The sequence below is a fragment of the Erythranthe guttata genome, chromosome 13, assembly GCF_056151865.1.
Source record: "Erythranthe guttata isolate IM_541 chromosome 13, IM_541, whole genome shotgun sequence".
Lineage (NCBI taxonomy): Eukaryota > Viridiplantae > Streptophyta > Magnoliopsida > Lamiales > Phrymaceae > Erythranthe > Erythranthe guttata.
The window spans coordinates 13,162,182-13,179,160 of NC_142545.1; the positions used below are offsets into that span (position 1 = coordinate 13,162,182).

At 37.2% G+C, this 16,979-nt stretch overlaps 2 protein-coding genes across 2 annotated transcripts; both read left to right on the forward strand.

Moving 5' to 3' along the window:
* The first annotated feature begins 2,326 nt into the window (after positions 1-2,326).
* On the forward strand, positions 2,327-4,636 carry LOC148765959 (uncharacterized). Its single transcript, XM_088812448.1, has 6 exons — positions 2,327-2,606; positions 3,104-3,338; positions 3,422-3,646; positions 3,725-3,817; positions 3,892-4,050; positions 4,301-4,636. The coding sequence occupies exons 2-6, from the start codon at positions 3,111-3,113 to the stop codon at positions 4,634-4,636; spliced, it is 1,041 nt and encodes a 346-aa protein (XP_088668574.1). The 5' UTR covers positions 2,327-2,606; positions 3,104-3,110.
* Positions 4,637-14,311: 9,675 nt separating this feature from the next.
* Positions 14,312-16,903, forward strand: LOC105957136 (B-box zinc finger protein 22). The gene is made up of 3 exons (XM_012981067.2): positions 14,312-14,875; positions 15,843-16,310; positions 16,408-16,903. Exons 1-3 carry the CDS (start codon positions 14,693-14,695, stop codon positions 16,678-16,680), a joined length of 924 nt encoding a protein of 307 aa, XP_012836521.2. The 5' UTR covers positions 14,312-14,692; the 3' UTR covers positions 16,681-16,903.
* Positions 16,904-16,979: the final 76 nt, after the last annotated feature.

Sequence of the window (16,979 nt, forward strand, 5' to 3'; positions counted from 1 at the left end):
AATTATAGTAAATTAACACGATCCACATTAATATTAATGTATCCACTAAAATCTTACTGACATCTATGTAACTCATTACGAATTAACGTGATCCACTAAAAGCATGCATAAAAAAATCAAAATCCACTATTCTTGACCCTAGATCGTCTTCCATCTCCCATGGCCACCGACGCCGTTCCGGAATTTCAAAAAATAGAGCTCAACGAAAAAATGAAAAACACTATACAGTCTTCGAAATTGAAATCCACTATATACTCATTCAAAATCACTATATAATTTTTGAAATATGCAATTAACGTAAGCCACTTTAATATTAATATAATTCCCTACAAACTTATTAAAAATACTAAAAAATTGCAAATTCCACAACAAATTAATGTAATTCAATAATAATTACAACTAAAAGATAACAAAAAAGAAGTTAATCCACTCTTTCAATCCACTTTTGGTTCTTGGTCCGCTGAAATCCGAAAGCTTCTTTCTCCTTCAGCAATTTCATCAAAACAATCATCAAGAACAAAAACATTGCTAAAACTAAAAGAACAAAAATCAAGCGTTAAAATAACAACAATTATCAAATTAATTAAATTCAACTGGTGAGAGCGAGCCAAAAATCAAAACATGGAAACAAATTCAAGCAATACACATATTATTATTATCACACAATTAATATTTCAAATCTCAAAAGAAAAAGATATACTAATCAATAAGAATTTAATCAAAATCAGTTGTAATTTGTCGCACAAATCAGATGAGAATACAAACCAATTACGTCCGATTAAGTCGTTCTTCTTACCAAGGCAAATGTATATAGGGTTTGTCAAATAATCCCATATTCTTATTATAAATATGTTTTTGTCAATAATTATCTTATGATAAAATAATCAGTAATTTTAATATTTTTTTGTCAATAATTGAGGTTAATCGATTTAAATTAATTGAAATGAGTTACAATCAATTTTGTAAATAAAAATCTTATTTTATTTTTCATTTGAGTTTTTCACGCTATTGATTTTAATAACATAAGTGAGTTTGTATTAAGTCACCACATTTGTTTATATATTGAATTGATTAAATACTTAATATTTTTCAATAGTGGAGATTATATTGATATAGTAATTAATAATAAATGATTTGAAGTATTAAACCGTGATTGGGGACTCATTTTAGTCATTTGAGGAGGAGGAATAGACACTTGCACAACGCAACCAAATGTGCGTAGATGCGAAATATTGGGTTCAAGCCCAAAGCCAATTGCATTGGGGAATGGATATGATAAGCCGTGGGACGTAGTTTAATCAATGGTGATGCATGCAATATTGCATGGCCCCACGCCGCACTAGTGAGTTTGGATCTCATCACCAATGTACGAACAATTATTTAGACACGTTTAATCAAAGATTTTGCGAATCCATTTTAAGTGTGAACGTATGCTACTAGGTACTTAATATTTATTCTGAGTGCTGCACAATACACATCAAAAAAATTTGATGTAAATTCTCCGACATTATCCATCCTTCTATTCTTGATGGGATAATCATGGAAATGTACTCGGAGTTTAATAATTTCTGCTAGCAAACGCGCAAATGCAATATTTCGCGTAGATACACTAGGCCAAAACAGCTCACTAGCGACGTTTTTTTTAGCGACGATTTAGATATAGTCGCAACCTTGCGACGAATTATATTAAAAAACGTCGCCAATTGTCGAAAAACAAGATTTCGGTGGAAATCTCGCGACGAAAATATTAATCGTCGCCAATTGGCGACTATATTGCACAAAACGTCGCAAATGTCCTCTCTTAGCGACGTATTTATATAAACGACGCACGAATTTTTTTTTTTGCAATTTTTTTTTTACATTCGCGACGAATATGATGTATACGTCGCTAGTGTAATTGTCAAAAAAAAAATATTTAATTGGATTTGCGACGAATTCGGAAAAACGTAGCGTACCAAAGTGGAAATATTAACTAAATGTTTATTCGTCGCCACGAAAGTGTACTAAACGTCGCTAGTAAAAAAATTTGTTTAAAAAATTATAATTATTATTTGCGACTATAGTGTATTAATCGTCGCCAAAATAATTATTTGAAAAAAAATTGTTTTTCTCTAGCGACGTTTCGTAGGGAAACGTCGCTAGGCTATTTTTTAATTTTGTTGTTGGCGACGAAAGATGTGAAAATCGTCGCTAATAAATTCGTTAAAGTTGAGTTCGCTACGATTCGTTATAAATCGTCGCAAAGGTTTTAATTAGAGTACAGACCCTAATTCGATTTCCCCAATTTTCTCTAACCAGTTTCTTTCTCTCTTTCACTCTCTCCGCCGGCGCCTCCCCCTCCGTCTGCCATCTGCCGGTGCCACTCCCTCCGCCGGCGCCTTCCTCTCCTCCGGCGCCTCCACCTCCGCGTCCGCCGCCGCCGTCGGCCCCCCCTTCGTCTTGCTCGTCCGCCGTCCGCCGCAACTCTCTGCCCAGCTCTCCGCCCAACATCCGGCGAGCTCTATACGGCGGCGCCGCCACCTCCCTTCTCCCTACGGCCTCGTTGATCTGTAGCTAGCCTTACTTTCCTCGTCTCTACCTAACCCTCAATCAACAACCACAAAAAGGTAACTTTGTTGCCCTAATTTTTTTTCATTGATTTGAAATTCTAATAAAATTGATTTCAAGCAAATATCAGATTGATGAAATTAGGGCACTCGATAGGCAAATATCAGATTGATGATATTAAAAAAAAAATTGTTTGAGGATGATGATACAGTGAGAAATATAGAATAATTGTTTGCCTTTTGGTGTTGATTTTAGTGAGACGTTGAATGTAATATAAATATATAATACATGTACAGATTTTTAGTAAATTATATTGTTGTGTTCTTTTGACTTTGTAGTAGATGAATTGTGAAACAGTGAAACTAGATTTTGGTTAGTTAATAGTTTTTTGATCACACTTGAGCCGATAATTAATTGTACGTAATTGACGAAATCTGTTCGTATATGTTCAACTTTAATTTAGTTTTAATTTTCTATATAATCTTCACTTAATTTAGTTTTAATTTTCTATATAATCTTCACTTAATAGAAATCTGTTCGTATATGTTCAACTCAGGCGAGCGATGTCGGAGGAAGATATTTCTGTTGATCATATAGGTACCGAGTCTACAGGTACTGACGTGGTTGATTTGGAGTTTGACGACAAGGGTATTCCCGTTGCACCTGGGAGGTACAAGTTGGCGGTGGCTATTAGTAACGAGGTTACGCATTGGGATAATTTTGATCCATGTATTTCTTGGCCTAACCACAAAAAAATGGGCCATGTCGAGGGATTGTGGAAAGCGTTTAAGGTATTTGTATGTAATTTTTATTTTATTTAAGTTATTTAATTTTTTGTTTCATTTCAATTGTATATTTTTTATATTTTATTTAGGAAACTTGGAAACTTCCTGAAAATGAGGGTACAAAAAAATGGTTCAATGAGACTGCTAACGGTCGTTGGAAAGATGGAAAAACTAAACGATTGAAGGCAGTCTTTGATAGAGCTCCAGACCTTGCCACGGCTAAGGCAAATTGTCCAAATAGGATTAGTGTTCAAACTTGGGAGAAACTATGTGATCAATTTCATTCTATTTCCACTCCTGGTGTTGATGGGAAGGTAAATTATATATATTTAATTTATGGAAAATGTTTAAATATATTTAAGAGTTTTAATTTTTTGTGTTATTGTTCATAGTCCAAATCAACCAAATGCAAGGACTCGCGAAAGAAAGTCTCGACAGACCACCATTGGGGTCGAACAAGTATCAATAGTTGGTCCCACAATCATGTAAGTAATTTGATCTATAATTTTAATTTATTTAAGTTTAAAATAGATACTTACTTTATAATATTTTAGTATAGTTTAAAAAATTGGGCAAAAATCCTACGGTGTTTGATACGTATAAGAAAGCATATATGGGCATTGATGTACTGAGGGAAACCAGGCCAACTATTAGTGAGGAAGGAGATACAGACGAACCGTATAATGGGATAGCAACTCCTGAACAACTTCGCATTTCGGTAAGTGTAATGCAATTTTATTCTTCAATTGGTTGTATGTTAATTATTTATGTTTATTGTTGTCGCATGTTTATCATATTTAATTATTTGATATGTTAAATTAGTACGTAGTTGAGATATGTGGATATGAATATTTGTTTTAAATAATGTTAAGTTGTTGTATACATGGATGGTTTTTTTGGGGATGTTCATTTATTAGTTGTTATGCTGTCGAAATTTTTGCTAAACAAGTGTACTTAATCATTTTCAGGCTGATTTGGAACGAGTGTACGATGAGACAATTCGTGATGGAAGTGACGAAAGCACGGCCAACTCAATTGCGATAGAAAAAATGCTCGGAAAAAGCAAAGGGCTTGGAATTAAGATTGCAACCACCACAAAGAGTTCAAAGTCGAGATTTTCTTCAATTCCGCCGGAAGTGCAAATGGAAATGAATTCAATGAAAGAGCAAATGCAACTTAAAGATGAAAAAATGGAGAGATTGGAAGCGGAATTGAAAGAAACCCGAGAAATTGTGAACACCTTAGTCGGTCGTTTTGGACTACAAGCCACGACATCGACTCCTTCCAATGATGGTGGAGTATAAAAAGGGAAGAATTTTGTTTGGTTTTTGAATTAAAGTTTGAAACACTACATTATATGCTTTTAAGTTTTTATGTACTTTTTTAATTTATGTTTTGTGCTACCTTGACACGATCTTAATCCGTATAAATGGTTTTAATATTTTCGATATAAGTGTATTTTTTTTTTGTGCAAAATACAGGTTGAATTTCTTAATTGGAAAAATAAATAAATCAAAAATTATATTAAAAAAAAAAAAAAAAAACCTAGCGACGAATAAATAAAACAAACCGTCGCAAATAATCGTGGGACTTGCGACGAAAACTGTTATCAGTCGCAAACATTTGTCGCAATAGTAGCGACTAAACCGCCACAAAACGTCGCTTAATATAGCGACGAAACACATAATTCGTCGCAAAGGTTTGCGACTTATTATTTGTTCGTCGCAACTGGTAAGCGACGAAAGTATAGGATCCGTCGCGAATATTAAAAAAAACATTTTTTCTAGAAAATACGAATGTTGCGACGATTTATGACATTCGTCGCACAACGTTGCGTCGAAAATGTCTTTTCGTCGCAGACCTTGCGACGGGTGGTTTGGCGACGTTTTGTGTAGGATTTGGCGACGAAACAAATTCGTCGCAAAAAGTAAAAAATCGTCGCCAAATGCACATTTTCGTCGCCAAATTTCGTCGTCAGTCGACCATTTTGGCCTAGTGATAATAAGTGGGACCATCTGCATGATGTATTGGTCCACAAATATTCACCATGAATATGTTGTAAATACGATGGTGATTCATAACCAACTTTTTCAATAGAAGGTCTTATAATGAGCTTTCTTTATGAACATGATTCACATAAATAATAATTGGACATAAGATTTTTGTATCTTTTTAATGGATGTCCTTTAGGGTGTTGAAAAATCGCGTGCATTATTGTCGTTGGTGACCCAGTCGATCATGCCATTACCCGTATACATCAAGACTAACAAGTTTCCATGGCATAGAGGCATATGATTCGAATGATCAAATTTGGAAACAATACACTCCAGAAGTTGTCGCTTCGAGTTTTTCATGAACAATTATTTTCTCCATAACATATGATGTGACGCATCGCGATATTTTCAACTAGTGTCTCTAAATGATATCCATTGCGTCTCACGTCTTTAAAACTCAGTAGATTCTTATTTAACCTACTGGATATCAATGCATTTTCAATATGCAAAGTGGTACCATTGGGCAACACAATCGTTGCGTTCCCAGAGCCGTATATTATCTTTGTGGAACCTACTATGGTTTTAACTTGTGCCTTGCACAATGTCACACTCGAAAAATATATATAGTGTGTAGTTGCACCATCGAGTAGCAATCTTCTCTTTTGTCCATCTTCTGTATGTACGCCTGAATTAAATAACATGAAATTAATATTGAATCGTAGTATTGTTTGCAAATGATATGATGACAAACTCATAGTTTCATACATTATCAAAATATCGAACGACATCTAAGGGAGATATGTACATGGATACATCAAAAGACAAAATAGCTCAACCTCGAGAATAACATCATCCGAGAGATATGTACAAAGTATACACAGTGAGTACAAAATAACTCAAAAGAGATGCTCATTTGGCAATTTACACAAGATGATCAAGATCTGTAAAGAAATATGATAACTCAAAAGAGGTTCTATCTTGAGCAGGATCTTGATCAAGAATGTTTCCAGATGTGCTAGATTCAAGAACAGCAGTGGCATTTTTGCATCAGTGACATGTGTTTGGTTATTTTTTTTCTTTGTCTCTTTTTTAGTCCAGGTACTGGTTTACCAGGTGTTGGGCAGTTTTGCAAAATTTGGCCCGGTGTCGAGTCATTCAACATCTAATACACATATTTTTTTGAAACTTTTCAGCGGGCATCTTGCCTTTATCACGATTTGCATGAAATGGTTGTCTTTGCCTGAACGTATTATTATTTCGACAGAGATATTTATATCCACCTCGAGCATTATTCCGAGCATCTTGAGGGAGACCACGTCCACTGCCTATGTTGGCATCACGCCTGAATCTATGCCCACGGCCTCTAAATCAGCCCATGGTTCTATTTTAATTAGCATGTGCTTCAGGCACCGCTTGAGACCGACATGGTCGCAAATCGTGATTTTTTCAACAATAGCTCAATTGTTTGTTCTGCTGTGAGAAGTACATAGATCAACTCCGAATATGTTTTAAACTGGCGCTGCCTATATTGCTGTTAGAGCACCAAGTTCGAGGCATGCATACTGGAGAAAGTTTTCTACAATTTATCATGTTCATATATTTTTACTCAAACGGAACTCAATCTTAAACGATGTCGAATTATACAAAGCAACAAATTTGAAGTCCTGCAGCCTTAGGTGCTGAGAATTATATTGGACCTGTGGGAGGATCACAATATTTGTGTGATCAAATCTTTCTTTTAATTTCTGCCAAATTTCAGATGGCCTCTCGATTTGTATATACTCGTCTTTCAAATCCCGATCTTCGGCTTTGACTTTTCAAAATTTTTTTTTTTTCTGGTCTGTTTTTTCCGGATGCCGAATTCCAACGTTGACCGCCTGCCTCCAGCATCGATTTACATGAAACTTAGATTCATAATTTAACAATAAATGAGTATTATTACATGAACATACAGACAACTTAGAAAGCTTACTTGTGAAGCTCATTTACATTAAAGAGTATGGGCTTAGAACGAGTACTATCACTATATAAATAGATATATTCTCTAGCACATAGGGAGCTCACATAGAAAAATTAGAACGCTTATTTGTTGAACTTAGTAACATTAATAGGGAGCTCACATACACAACTTAGAATGCTTATTCGCTGAACTTAGTAACATTAATTAGCAAAAGCTTTGATTGAGTAATCACTTCATGAATATATATAGAGTTTATACAAAGAAGCTTATACGGAGCTTAAAATAACTTATAACAATATACAAAGAGTTTAGTTAAAATAAATTGAACAAAAATCTTATCTTTGGTGTCTACATCACCACTATCTTCACCAACCACACCACTACGACCACCATCACCAAACAATACTTCACACTCTTTTTTTTTTTGGCTTTCATGAATATTTGAAGAAATTATTACTAATTTTAATGTTCTAGATTGTAACCCGAAAAAGTGTATGTGTGTCTCTCACTATGTGGGTGTGTGATTGTGCATGTGACTGTGTGTGGTAGAGGTTTCGACGATGGAAGCAGTCTGGAGTGGGGGTTGAACATATATCAAAGGTTGCAACGGTGGGGAGTAGGGGTGGAACAAACATAAATGGTTACAACATTGATGGATGCAGTGGAGGAGAAGAAGGCTAGAAAAATTTCATCTTTGAAAAGTAGAGGGCTTTCACGAAAATGTCAAATTCACATAGTTATTATTTTGAAGGGTATTAGTGTTTTGAATGTTAAGCAAATCGCCCAAAATTAACTGTAATCGAAATAGGTACGAGTTACAAGATATGATGAGTTCTATATATGCTAATAAATTTGAAATGAGTCAATTTTGTAAGTACTATATTGGAAATGCCCTTTAAATGGGGAGAATATAAAAATTCTAAAAATAAAAGTAAATACTCGGTGAGATATACAAATTTGCAATTTGTTGTCAAATAACTTAATCCAAATAACTGAATAAGTTCAATGTATTTTGTTCTTATGGATTTTAAATTTCTCATCAAATCATCTCATCCAAAAACATCCTAATAGGATGTGTATATGGACGTCTCTACCATTAAACACCATAAAATAACAGCGTAGGGCCACAAATTTAATGATGGCCTTGTAATGTTTAACTGAAATGATTTACGCGGCAGTAAAATTACGAATGTCGTTCACAATTGCATTTCCTTTCTCTCTCTAAAACCTACCCAATTCACTCAAACCCCAAAACCACCAAAAACCCCCAAATTTCACAAAAATCCTAAATTCTTCTCACAATCCTTCCAAATCCGAAATTTGGGTCAATTAGACAGGTAATTACTCATCTAAAGTACTTATATGTATCGAATTTGTTGTTAATCCTCTGAAATTTGAATGAAAATCGCGATTTTGGGGTGACTTTGGGGAGAAAATCCCGTCTGATCCACGCCCAAAATAGCCGTGGGAAGGCAGTTTCCACGCCTGTAGACCAGCCGGCGTCCGGTCCAGGCGCCGGTCAGGGGTCTTCACGTCCGGACCGGACGTGCAGACCCCTGACCGGCGCCTGGACCGGACGCCGGTTTTATTTTATTTTATTTTTTTTAATTTGCTGGCGCCCGGTCCAGGCGCCGGTCAGGGGTCTGCACGTCCGGTCCGGACGTGAAGACCCCTGACCGGCGCCTGGACCGGGCGCCCGGTTCATTTTTTTTTTTTTTTTTTTTTTTTTTATTTATTAGTTAACTTATATTTGGATACGCTGATTTTTGTAGAAGTCAACGAGTAGGCTTCAATTTATTTTTTATCGGCGCCGAGACCGAAAGCCCGGTTCAATTTTTTTAAAATTATTTATTCATTAGTTAATTTATATTTGTATACACTGATTTTTGTAGAAGTCGACGAGTAGCCTTCAATTTTTTTTATGAATTAAATAATTAATTCATTCATTCATTAGTTAAGTAATTTGTATATGTTGATATTTGTAGATGTCGGCGAGTTGGCCACACGGACGGGGCAAGGGACCGATGACACGTGGCATGAGACCAGATGGATTTGCTGGAATCGAGGAACCGGTAGATGATACCACTGCGCAAAGAGAGGGTAGGACACACAAGCGTAAGGTTACTGGATCTACACGACGGGGCGAGCGTAATTTGCGACTGAGGGAGCCAGATGCACAGACCGATGAGGATGATGATGATTCACATGTAGGTTTCGAGGGTCAGTATGTTTATCCGGTGCCAGATTTTGGATTAGATGACAATGATGATGGCAATGATGTTGGCAATACCTTTTCCGCATCCCCGACTACTTTGACAGGTGCTGCTGGTACTTCATCTGGTGGTGCTACTCATCGTCGGGGTAGTACTTCGTCCGATACTGTTACTCGTCCGTGGAAGTTGACTGGTCCGGCACCTGGTGGACCTACTGACTATAACTTGATACCGAGTTTCGGAGCGCACGTCGCCTATGACATTTGGGAGGGAAAGGTAATATTTATTATATGAATTTTTATTGTCTTTTTTTAAATGCGTATAGTAGATAGTTGCATAATTAATATTTGTTTATATTTTGGACAGGCGCGATCTATGGTTAAATTGCAATCCCGTACAAAAGCGGTGACTGGTTGGCGTGGGCCAACAGATCCTCGGTCTGTTGCATTGTTGGAGGGTACTGGTTTGTACCAATTGCAGCATTGTGTACTCCCTCAGCACAATAACCCACTGATTGAGGCTTTCATTGAAAGGTGGCAGCCGGACACAAATACGTTTCACATGCCTTTTGGGGAGATGACGATTACACTCCATGATGTGCATTATATCATGGGGTTGCGAGTTAGTGGACATCGTCCTTACACTGATATGCAGAAGAGCTTGGTGATCGAATCTGGCTCGAGAATATTCGATCTTGACATTCTCAAGATAGAGAGTTGGTGGCACAATGGTGGCCCCCGATTAGAGGACTTGCAGGAGCTATACGGAGATCATTCATCAGCTTCGTCAGAGTGTAAGGTGCGAGCATACATCATTTACTTGTTGGGATCGACTTTATTTGTCAATAAGAGCGGTGCCAGAGTGAAGCCAGATTTTTGCCCACTTATAGAGGACATCGAGCAGATTGGAGAGTACTCGTGGGGCTCCGGTACATTGGCATATCTATATCGACAGTTGGGTATGGCTTCACGAGCTGATGCGAAACAGATTTCCGGATGTCTGACATTGTTAGAGGTAATTATTTTATTTGTGTATTTTCTTCAATTATTTAATATAATTATTATTTATATTATTTTTAAATTGTGTTTCATACGTTCGTGTAGTGTTGGATATACGAGTATTTTCCGAGTTTTCGACCTCCGACGGTTAAAGCACATGTTATAGGAGAGCCGTGGTGCATGAGGTGGCATATATCAGACGTGGTTCGAAAGGATAGCAGTCGATTACTTGAGTATCGTCGGATGCTTGATCATTTACGTGCAACTGATGTAAGTAACTTGTACAATTTATTGTTTCATTTATCTGAATAAACTGTATTATTAATATGTATATTTTATTATAATAGGTTTATTGGACTCCGTTTGGTCCAAATGTGGCACGTGATGTCGAGAAGACACTCCATCACGGTACTATCAGGTTCATGGATACGATCGAGCCTTACATGTCCGATAGAGTCTTGCGCCAATTCGGCTTTCGACAAATTATTCCGGCGTCCCCTATTCAACCGATGCGTGGTTCTAAGAGGGAAAGAAAAATTGTTTCGTATAAAGTACGTTACGAGTCCAATGATCATGCATGGAGTATCCCAAACGTGCACAGACTTGAGCAGACTTACTACGGTCATAGGGCGGATCCAGCTTGGGAGGTTGCTACAGATTACATGGATTGGTATATACCTCGTACTCACCTTCGTGTAGATCCCAGTACCGATTTATTGGAGAGAGCAGAGCCATCTCCAGTTCCATTCGTGTACGACATCACACGATTGTTGCATCCGTACTACTACGATCACTTGCCAGCATCCCGTATTCCAGGATATCATATGGTACCAGATGATGTCTTTAGACAGGTTCAGGATCTGTGCACGCCATTTTCTGATTATTTACAGTTGCAGCCACCCGATATTCCAAATGATGATACGAATGTTGAGCATGATACTGGACCGTCACGTATGCCATATTCCCAGAGCAGGCGGCACAGGAGGGACTAGTAGCTATTTTTATATTTATTTTTGTTATTTCGTTATTATCAGCAGACTGTTAGCTATTTTTATGTTTTTTTTTATTATCGACAGACTTACGTATTTTTAGGTTTATTTCAGTTTCTCGGATTACTACTTGGATAAATGAACAATGTTAACTTTTAGGTTTATTTCAGTTTTTTTTTTCATATTATTTCAGTTTTTTTTTTCATATTATTTCAGTTTTTGGCTTTCATATTATTTCAGTTCTGGATAAATGAACAATGTTATTTTTATATTTTTTGCCCAGTATAAAACAATAATTGCATTTAAATAAGTATTTCTTTACATATTCGTAGTTGCCTAGTTGGTCAGGGCAATCTTGGTTTACCAGACAAACCCGTGTTCGAAATCTTGGAAGCGTGCGTGTTTTTTAATTTTTTTCCCAGAAAATCATGAAATGATTAATTATATTTAAATAAATTAAAATACACAAAATCGTTGTTGCCTAACTGGCAGGGGAGTTGGCAGAAGCTTAATGATACGGGATCATGATTATGTTTCCCGTATAATATTCTAATTCCCCATCTATCCCCGTAATGTTGCTCTCCCTTCAAGTAAAATTTACAATTAATCTTCTTTGTGCCCGACCATCGAGAGTTTGGCACATCTGTGTCTGTTTTACTTGGTCTCTTCACCCCAAATAGATCACAAGTAAGATATGCTCTATTTGAAGGGCTACTACGGCTCACCAACTTTACACCAAGATTCTTGGCGGTCATTCTCGCCCATTGTACCAACTCAATCCTCGAGTTAAAAAGTTCCGGTACTATAAAATGCTCACTATGATCAACTTCAAATGTAGAAGAATTTTGTTGTTGCTCTTCCTGAAATAATTATAAATAAAATAAGGTTAAAGAAAAAAAAAAAAAAAAAAAAAAAGTGTTCCGCTTCCAAACCGGACGCGGAAATCGGTTTTGGGCACCCAAACCGGACGCGGTTGGCAGTTTTCCGTGCCCAAACCGGACGTGGGTTTCGGTTTTTGGCGCCCAAATCGGCCGCGGGGAGTAGTTCTCCGCGCCCGAACCGGACGCGGGAAATACTTGTTCGCGTTCGAACCGGGCGCCGAGTACCATCCCGTGCGTTCGGTTTGGACGTGGATCTAGGTTTTCCGCGTTCAGTTTAGGCGTGAGACGTATTTTGGGGCGTCCAACTTGGTCGTGGGTCTTGTTTTCGCGATTTAAAGAACAAAAACGAACAAATTTTACCTCGTTGGATTCCGTATCTCGATCCTCATTCGATGCACTCATTTTTTTTTTTCAAATGGCTACAATAACATGTGTTTTGGAATGATTTCTAATATAAAAGCTAAAATTGTAGAGAGAGAAAGAAAGTAGAGAGTGGATTTTTTTAAACCCGCATTCGTAATTTTGCTACCGCGAATATCACCTCCCAATGTTTAAATATGTCAAGGCAATGATGTATTAGGATCTACACTCTCAAAACCTTCTTTCAAATCCTGCTTCTTAAACCGTCGGAAAGGCTCACCTAACGCGAGTTTACCGCCGGTGAAAATGAACAAAATAGACGAAAAATGTAAAATAGAGAGAATTTTTAGAAAAAAGTGTACTATTTATTATTAAACGCAATCATAATTGGTTATATAAAGATTTTCTGAATGAACATTTCTTATTTAATAATTTCCTGATTTGCCTATAATTTGATTCGGATTACATAATTGGTGCCCAAGATTTACTGATTCCCTTATCTATTTATGGAGAAGATTTCCGGACGATGATCTTCAACCGTCTTAAGATCAGCTCGCCTACCCCCTCTTTCTTCTTTTTTTCTTCGTGCGCACTAACTATATTCGGCAAGCTCTAAGCCCATCAAACGAGGCTCATCTCCTCGTATCTTCTAAGCCTATAAGGCGAACTCCTGGTCTGACATGATCTCTTGTGATCCTACAAGACTTGGGCCTAGTCACTATGTGGAGCTCGACCCAATGAGACCGAACTGATCCCATCATTACAAGGACTGTCTCTAGTATCCATATGTTCTAAATGGTATTTCAATTCATTGATATATTTCATAATTTCATTTCCTTCCTCTTTTTAAATCTATCCCAAAATTAATTCAAAAGCTCTAATCAAATTGAATCAAAGTAAAAGTTTCACCTCATTACAATAGATTTCACTAACCGTATGTGTTTACTTAACTATAGTTATTGCGGGAAAAAGAAAAAGGAAATAGTTGCTACGCATACCCAAATGAAATCAATTCAAAAGCTCTAATCAAAATTGAATCAAAGTAAAAAATTTACCTCATTACAATAGATTTCACTAACCGTATGCGTTTACTTAACTATAGTTGTTGCGAGAAAAAGGAAGTAGTTGCTACCCATACCCAAATAAGCATGCACGACATGAATCAACTTCAAATGTACTTAAATCGCTAGATTGACTATCGGATTAAAACATTATGCATGATAGAAAACACACCGCACCAACCCACAACAATCGAACTTCAAACGTATTTTGACCATCTATCAGCCCGAATCTCAACATAATTAAAATTTAAATTATAGCCAACAGCCTTTTTCTACCAGCAAAGAAAATTTAAAGAAAACATAATACAAAGAGAAAACTAGGTATAAATCCACAATACAAAACATGAAACGCAGATTAGTCCCAATACATATAAATCATAAATTATCCAAGCAAGTAATCGAATTAGGATAACAAGCAAAATTCTTCACTGTTAAGATATCCACCCACCCACCCACCCCACCCCCTACCCCACAACCACCCCACCCTCTGACAATATCTAATCTTTTACAAATCCAGAGCCTCAGCTTTCTTCATACCCACAAACCGCCCTACCGTCTAACTCAAATACCTACATAAGCACCATAATTCAATTAAATTAAATTAAATGATAAAGTTAGCCACTCCCATTTTCCTACTCTACGCATAAATAATAAATAGCCCACCTTCACTTAAATTTCAACCTAAAAAAAAAAGAAAAAATAAAAATCCCACTCGCAGCTCCAAGAAGAATCAGTCCAGTCCACGTTCTTTCTCTCAAACCCTCTTAAATACATCTTTCATTCTCGACCAGTAGTTGTTCTTCGGAAAGATCTTTCAGATATTATTATTTAGCTGTTGTTCCAAGATTCGATTTTTCTCTTCATATATTATTTAGTTCTTGTAATTACAGACAGACAGACACCGATGAAGATTCAGTGCAACGTGTGCGAGTCGGCGGAGGCGAAGGTGCTCTGCTGCGCCGACGAGGCGGCGCTGTGTTTGGGTTGCGATGAGAAAGTTCACTCCGCTAACAAGCTCGTTAGTAAACACCAGAGGGTTCCTCTCTCTGCCTCTTCTTCCCAGATGCCCAACTGTGATATTTGCCAGGTTTCTTTTTTCTTCTCTCTTCTCAATTAATTTATTTATTAATTTATGTTTTTTCTTTGACTAATCTTGAAATTCATAATTCTTCCCTATTTTCCTTTCATATATATATATTCAAGAAATGTTCGCTTCTTCAAAATTGATATTTCTTGATCAATGATCTTGGGATTGTGATTTGTGAGTTAATTGTTATTATTATTATTAGGGTAAATTACAACATAACCCTTGAGGTACGGTCAAATAAAAAAAAAACCCTCTTGTTTGGATAATTACAACCACCCCTCCGCTATAAATTTTCTTGCACACGTCCACCCTTGCTGTGACAATATTCTAGATTATATGGAATATTCTCAATTTTGTACTCTGTTTTGGTTTTATCCAATTCGAGCTCCATATTTTGAAGCAAGACGATCGTAAGATATGGTTTTTGGCTTGTATATATCAGATTGGTGGTGCATCAGAAACTGCAATTTTGCAAATAACAAGTATAAATTATAGAACATTCCACGGAATCTAGAAGATTATGTTGAAGACACTATGACAGTGGACGTGTAAGAAGATTCTTAGTTGAGGGTAGTTGCAATTATCCAAACATGAGGGGTGTTTTCGTAATTTGACCACACCTCAGGGGTGGTTGTAAATTTACCATTCTGATGTTTTGTTTCCATGGATACGAACTGTGTGTTTGGTAGTGTGTTATGTAATAGCATAGATGTGTACTGAAACCCAACCAGTGGGGGGCAAAACCATGTGTTCATCATGCCTTAATTCCATGACAGATACTTGGGTTACCATACAGTTGTCACAATTCAATTTACTCGAGCACCGTTTAATTTCCGTTGTGCGTATTGGAAGATTGCATTGTTTCTTATTGGGAAATCGATTGAAATTCCTTTTTCTTATTTTTTGTTTTTTGGTCTTCGATTGCTGATTATTTTTTAACACCGAAAAACGGAAAATGTTTACGCAGGAAAGTGCGGGGTATTTCTTCTGCCTGGAGGATCGAGCTTTGCTTTGCAGGAAATGCGACGTCGCTATACACACATCCAACTCCTTAGTTACGGGGCATCAGAGATTCTTGCTCACCGGAGTTAAAGTAGGTCTCGAAGTTGCCGAAAACAATCCACCACCCAGGAATATTCCTTCTCATTCTCATTCGCATTCTCATTCGCATTCTCATTCCAACGAGAGAATCGCAAGATCGGAAGTGCCACCTCCCCCTAAAAATAAAAACAATGCAGTATCATCGTCGACCAATAGAAGCTTGCCACCTGTCGTCCAGGCAAGAGTCTCCGATGATGTTTCAGCATCAAGGCTGCTGCCGCCTTACGCCAGCGGCTCTGCAACCGGAAGTAGCTCCCAGTGGCAGATGGACGAACTTTTCGAACTCGGCGATGGCAATCAGATTTTCAATTTCATGGACAACGATTTATGCAAGGTATGTTCAGGGGCAATGTTGTCTTTTTTTTTTCCTTTCGACCAATTAATTATGGTTCAAATTATGACTTTTTTTTTTCATTTCTCGTTTTCATCAGGCGGATAGTGGGAAGCTGGGAGATTCGGATTGCTCACCGATTCTACGAGATGGTGATGGCGAATTCGATGGGGATGAGTATATGGGACAGGTGGCGGATACGTATTGGACGGTGCCGGAGATGCCTTCTCCACCAACAGCATCGGGGCTTCACTGGTCGAAAAATCCACGGAATTACTCGGAGTTTGCTGCTTTTGTGCCTGATATAAGTTCCTCGCCTTTGAACAACCGTCACTCAAATCTTGATACATCGAAGCGCAGAAGGCGTTTCTGAAAATTTCTATGCAGAGGTGTAGGATAGGAGGGTGCTACTACTACTACTACTAGTCACAAGACGAAGAGTAACGTTTTCCTTTTCGTAGCGCTTTTGATCGGTTTGTGTATTTGTTTGATTTCTTTTCTCCTAGTTACTCTGTAGAATGTTTGGAACTCCAATATTTAATTACCTTCATTCAGAGTGATGTATATTGAGTTTAATTGATTGTGGTTTTTTTAAATGTTTATTATTTTAATTCTCCGTGACGAAAAAAAAGTATCAAATAATCGACGAAACGAATGAGGATTTGCAATGTG

Coding starts and splice junctions, on each gene's coding strand:
- LOC148765959 (XM_088812448.1), top strand. CDS start 3,111: ATGTCGGAGGAAGATATTTCTGTTGATCATATAGGTACCGAGTCTACA. Junction 3,339..3,421: donor GATTGTGGAAAGCGTTTAAG/GTATTTGTATGT, acceptor TATTTTATTTAG/GAAACTTGGAAACTTCCTGA. Junction 3,818..3,891: donor ATAGTTGGTCCCACAATCAT/GTAAGTAATTTG, acceptor ATTTTAGTATAG/TTTAAAAAATTGGGCAAAAA.
- LOC105957136 (XM_012981067.2), top strand. CDS start 14,693: ATGAAGATTCAGTGCAACGTGTGCGAGTCGGCGGAGGCGAAGGTGCTC. Junction 14,876..15,842: donor CCAACTGTGATATTTGCCAG/GTTTCTTTTTTC, acceptor ATGTTTACGCAG/GAAAGTGCGGGGTATTTCTT. Junction 16,311..16,407: donor TGGACAACGATTTATGCAAG/GTATGTTCAGGG, acceptor CGTTTTCATCAG/GCGGATAGTGGGAAGCTGGG.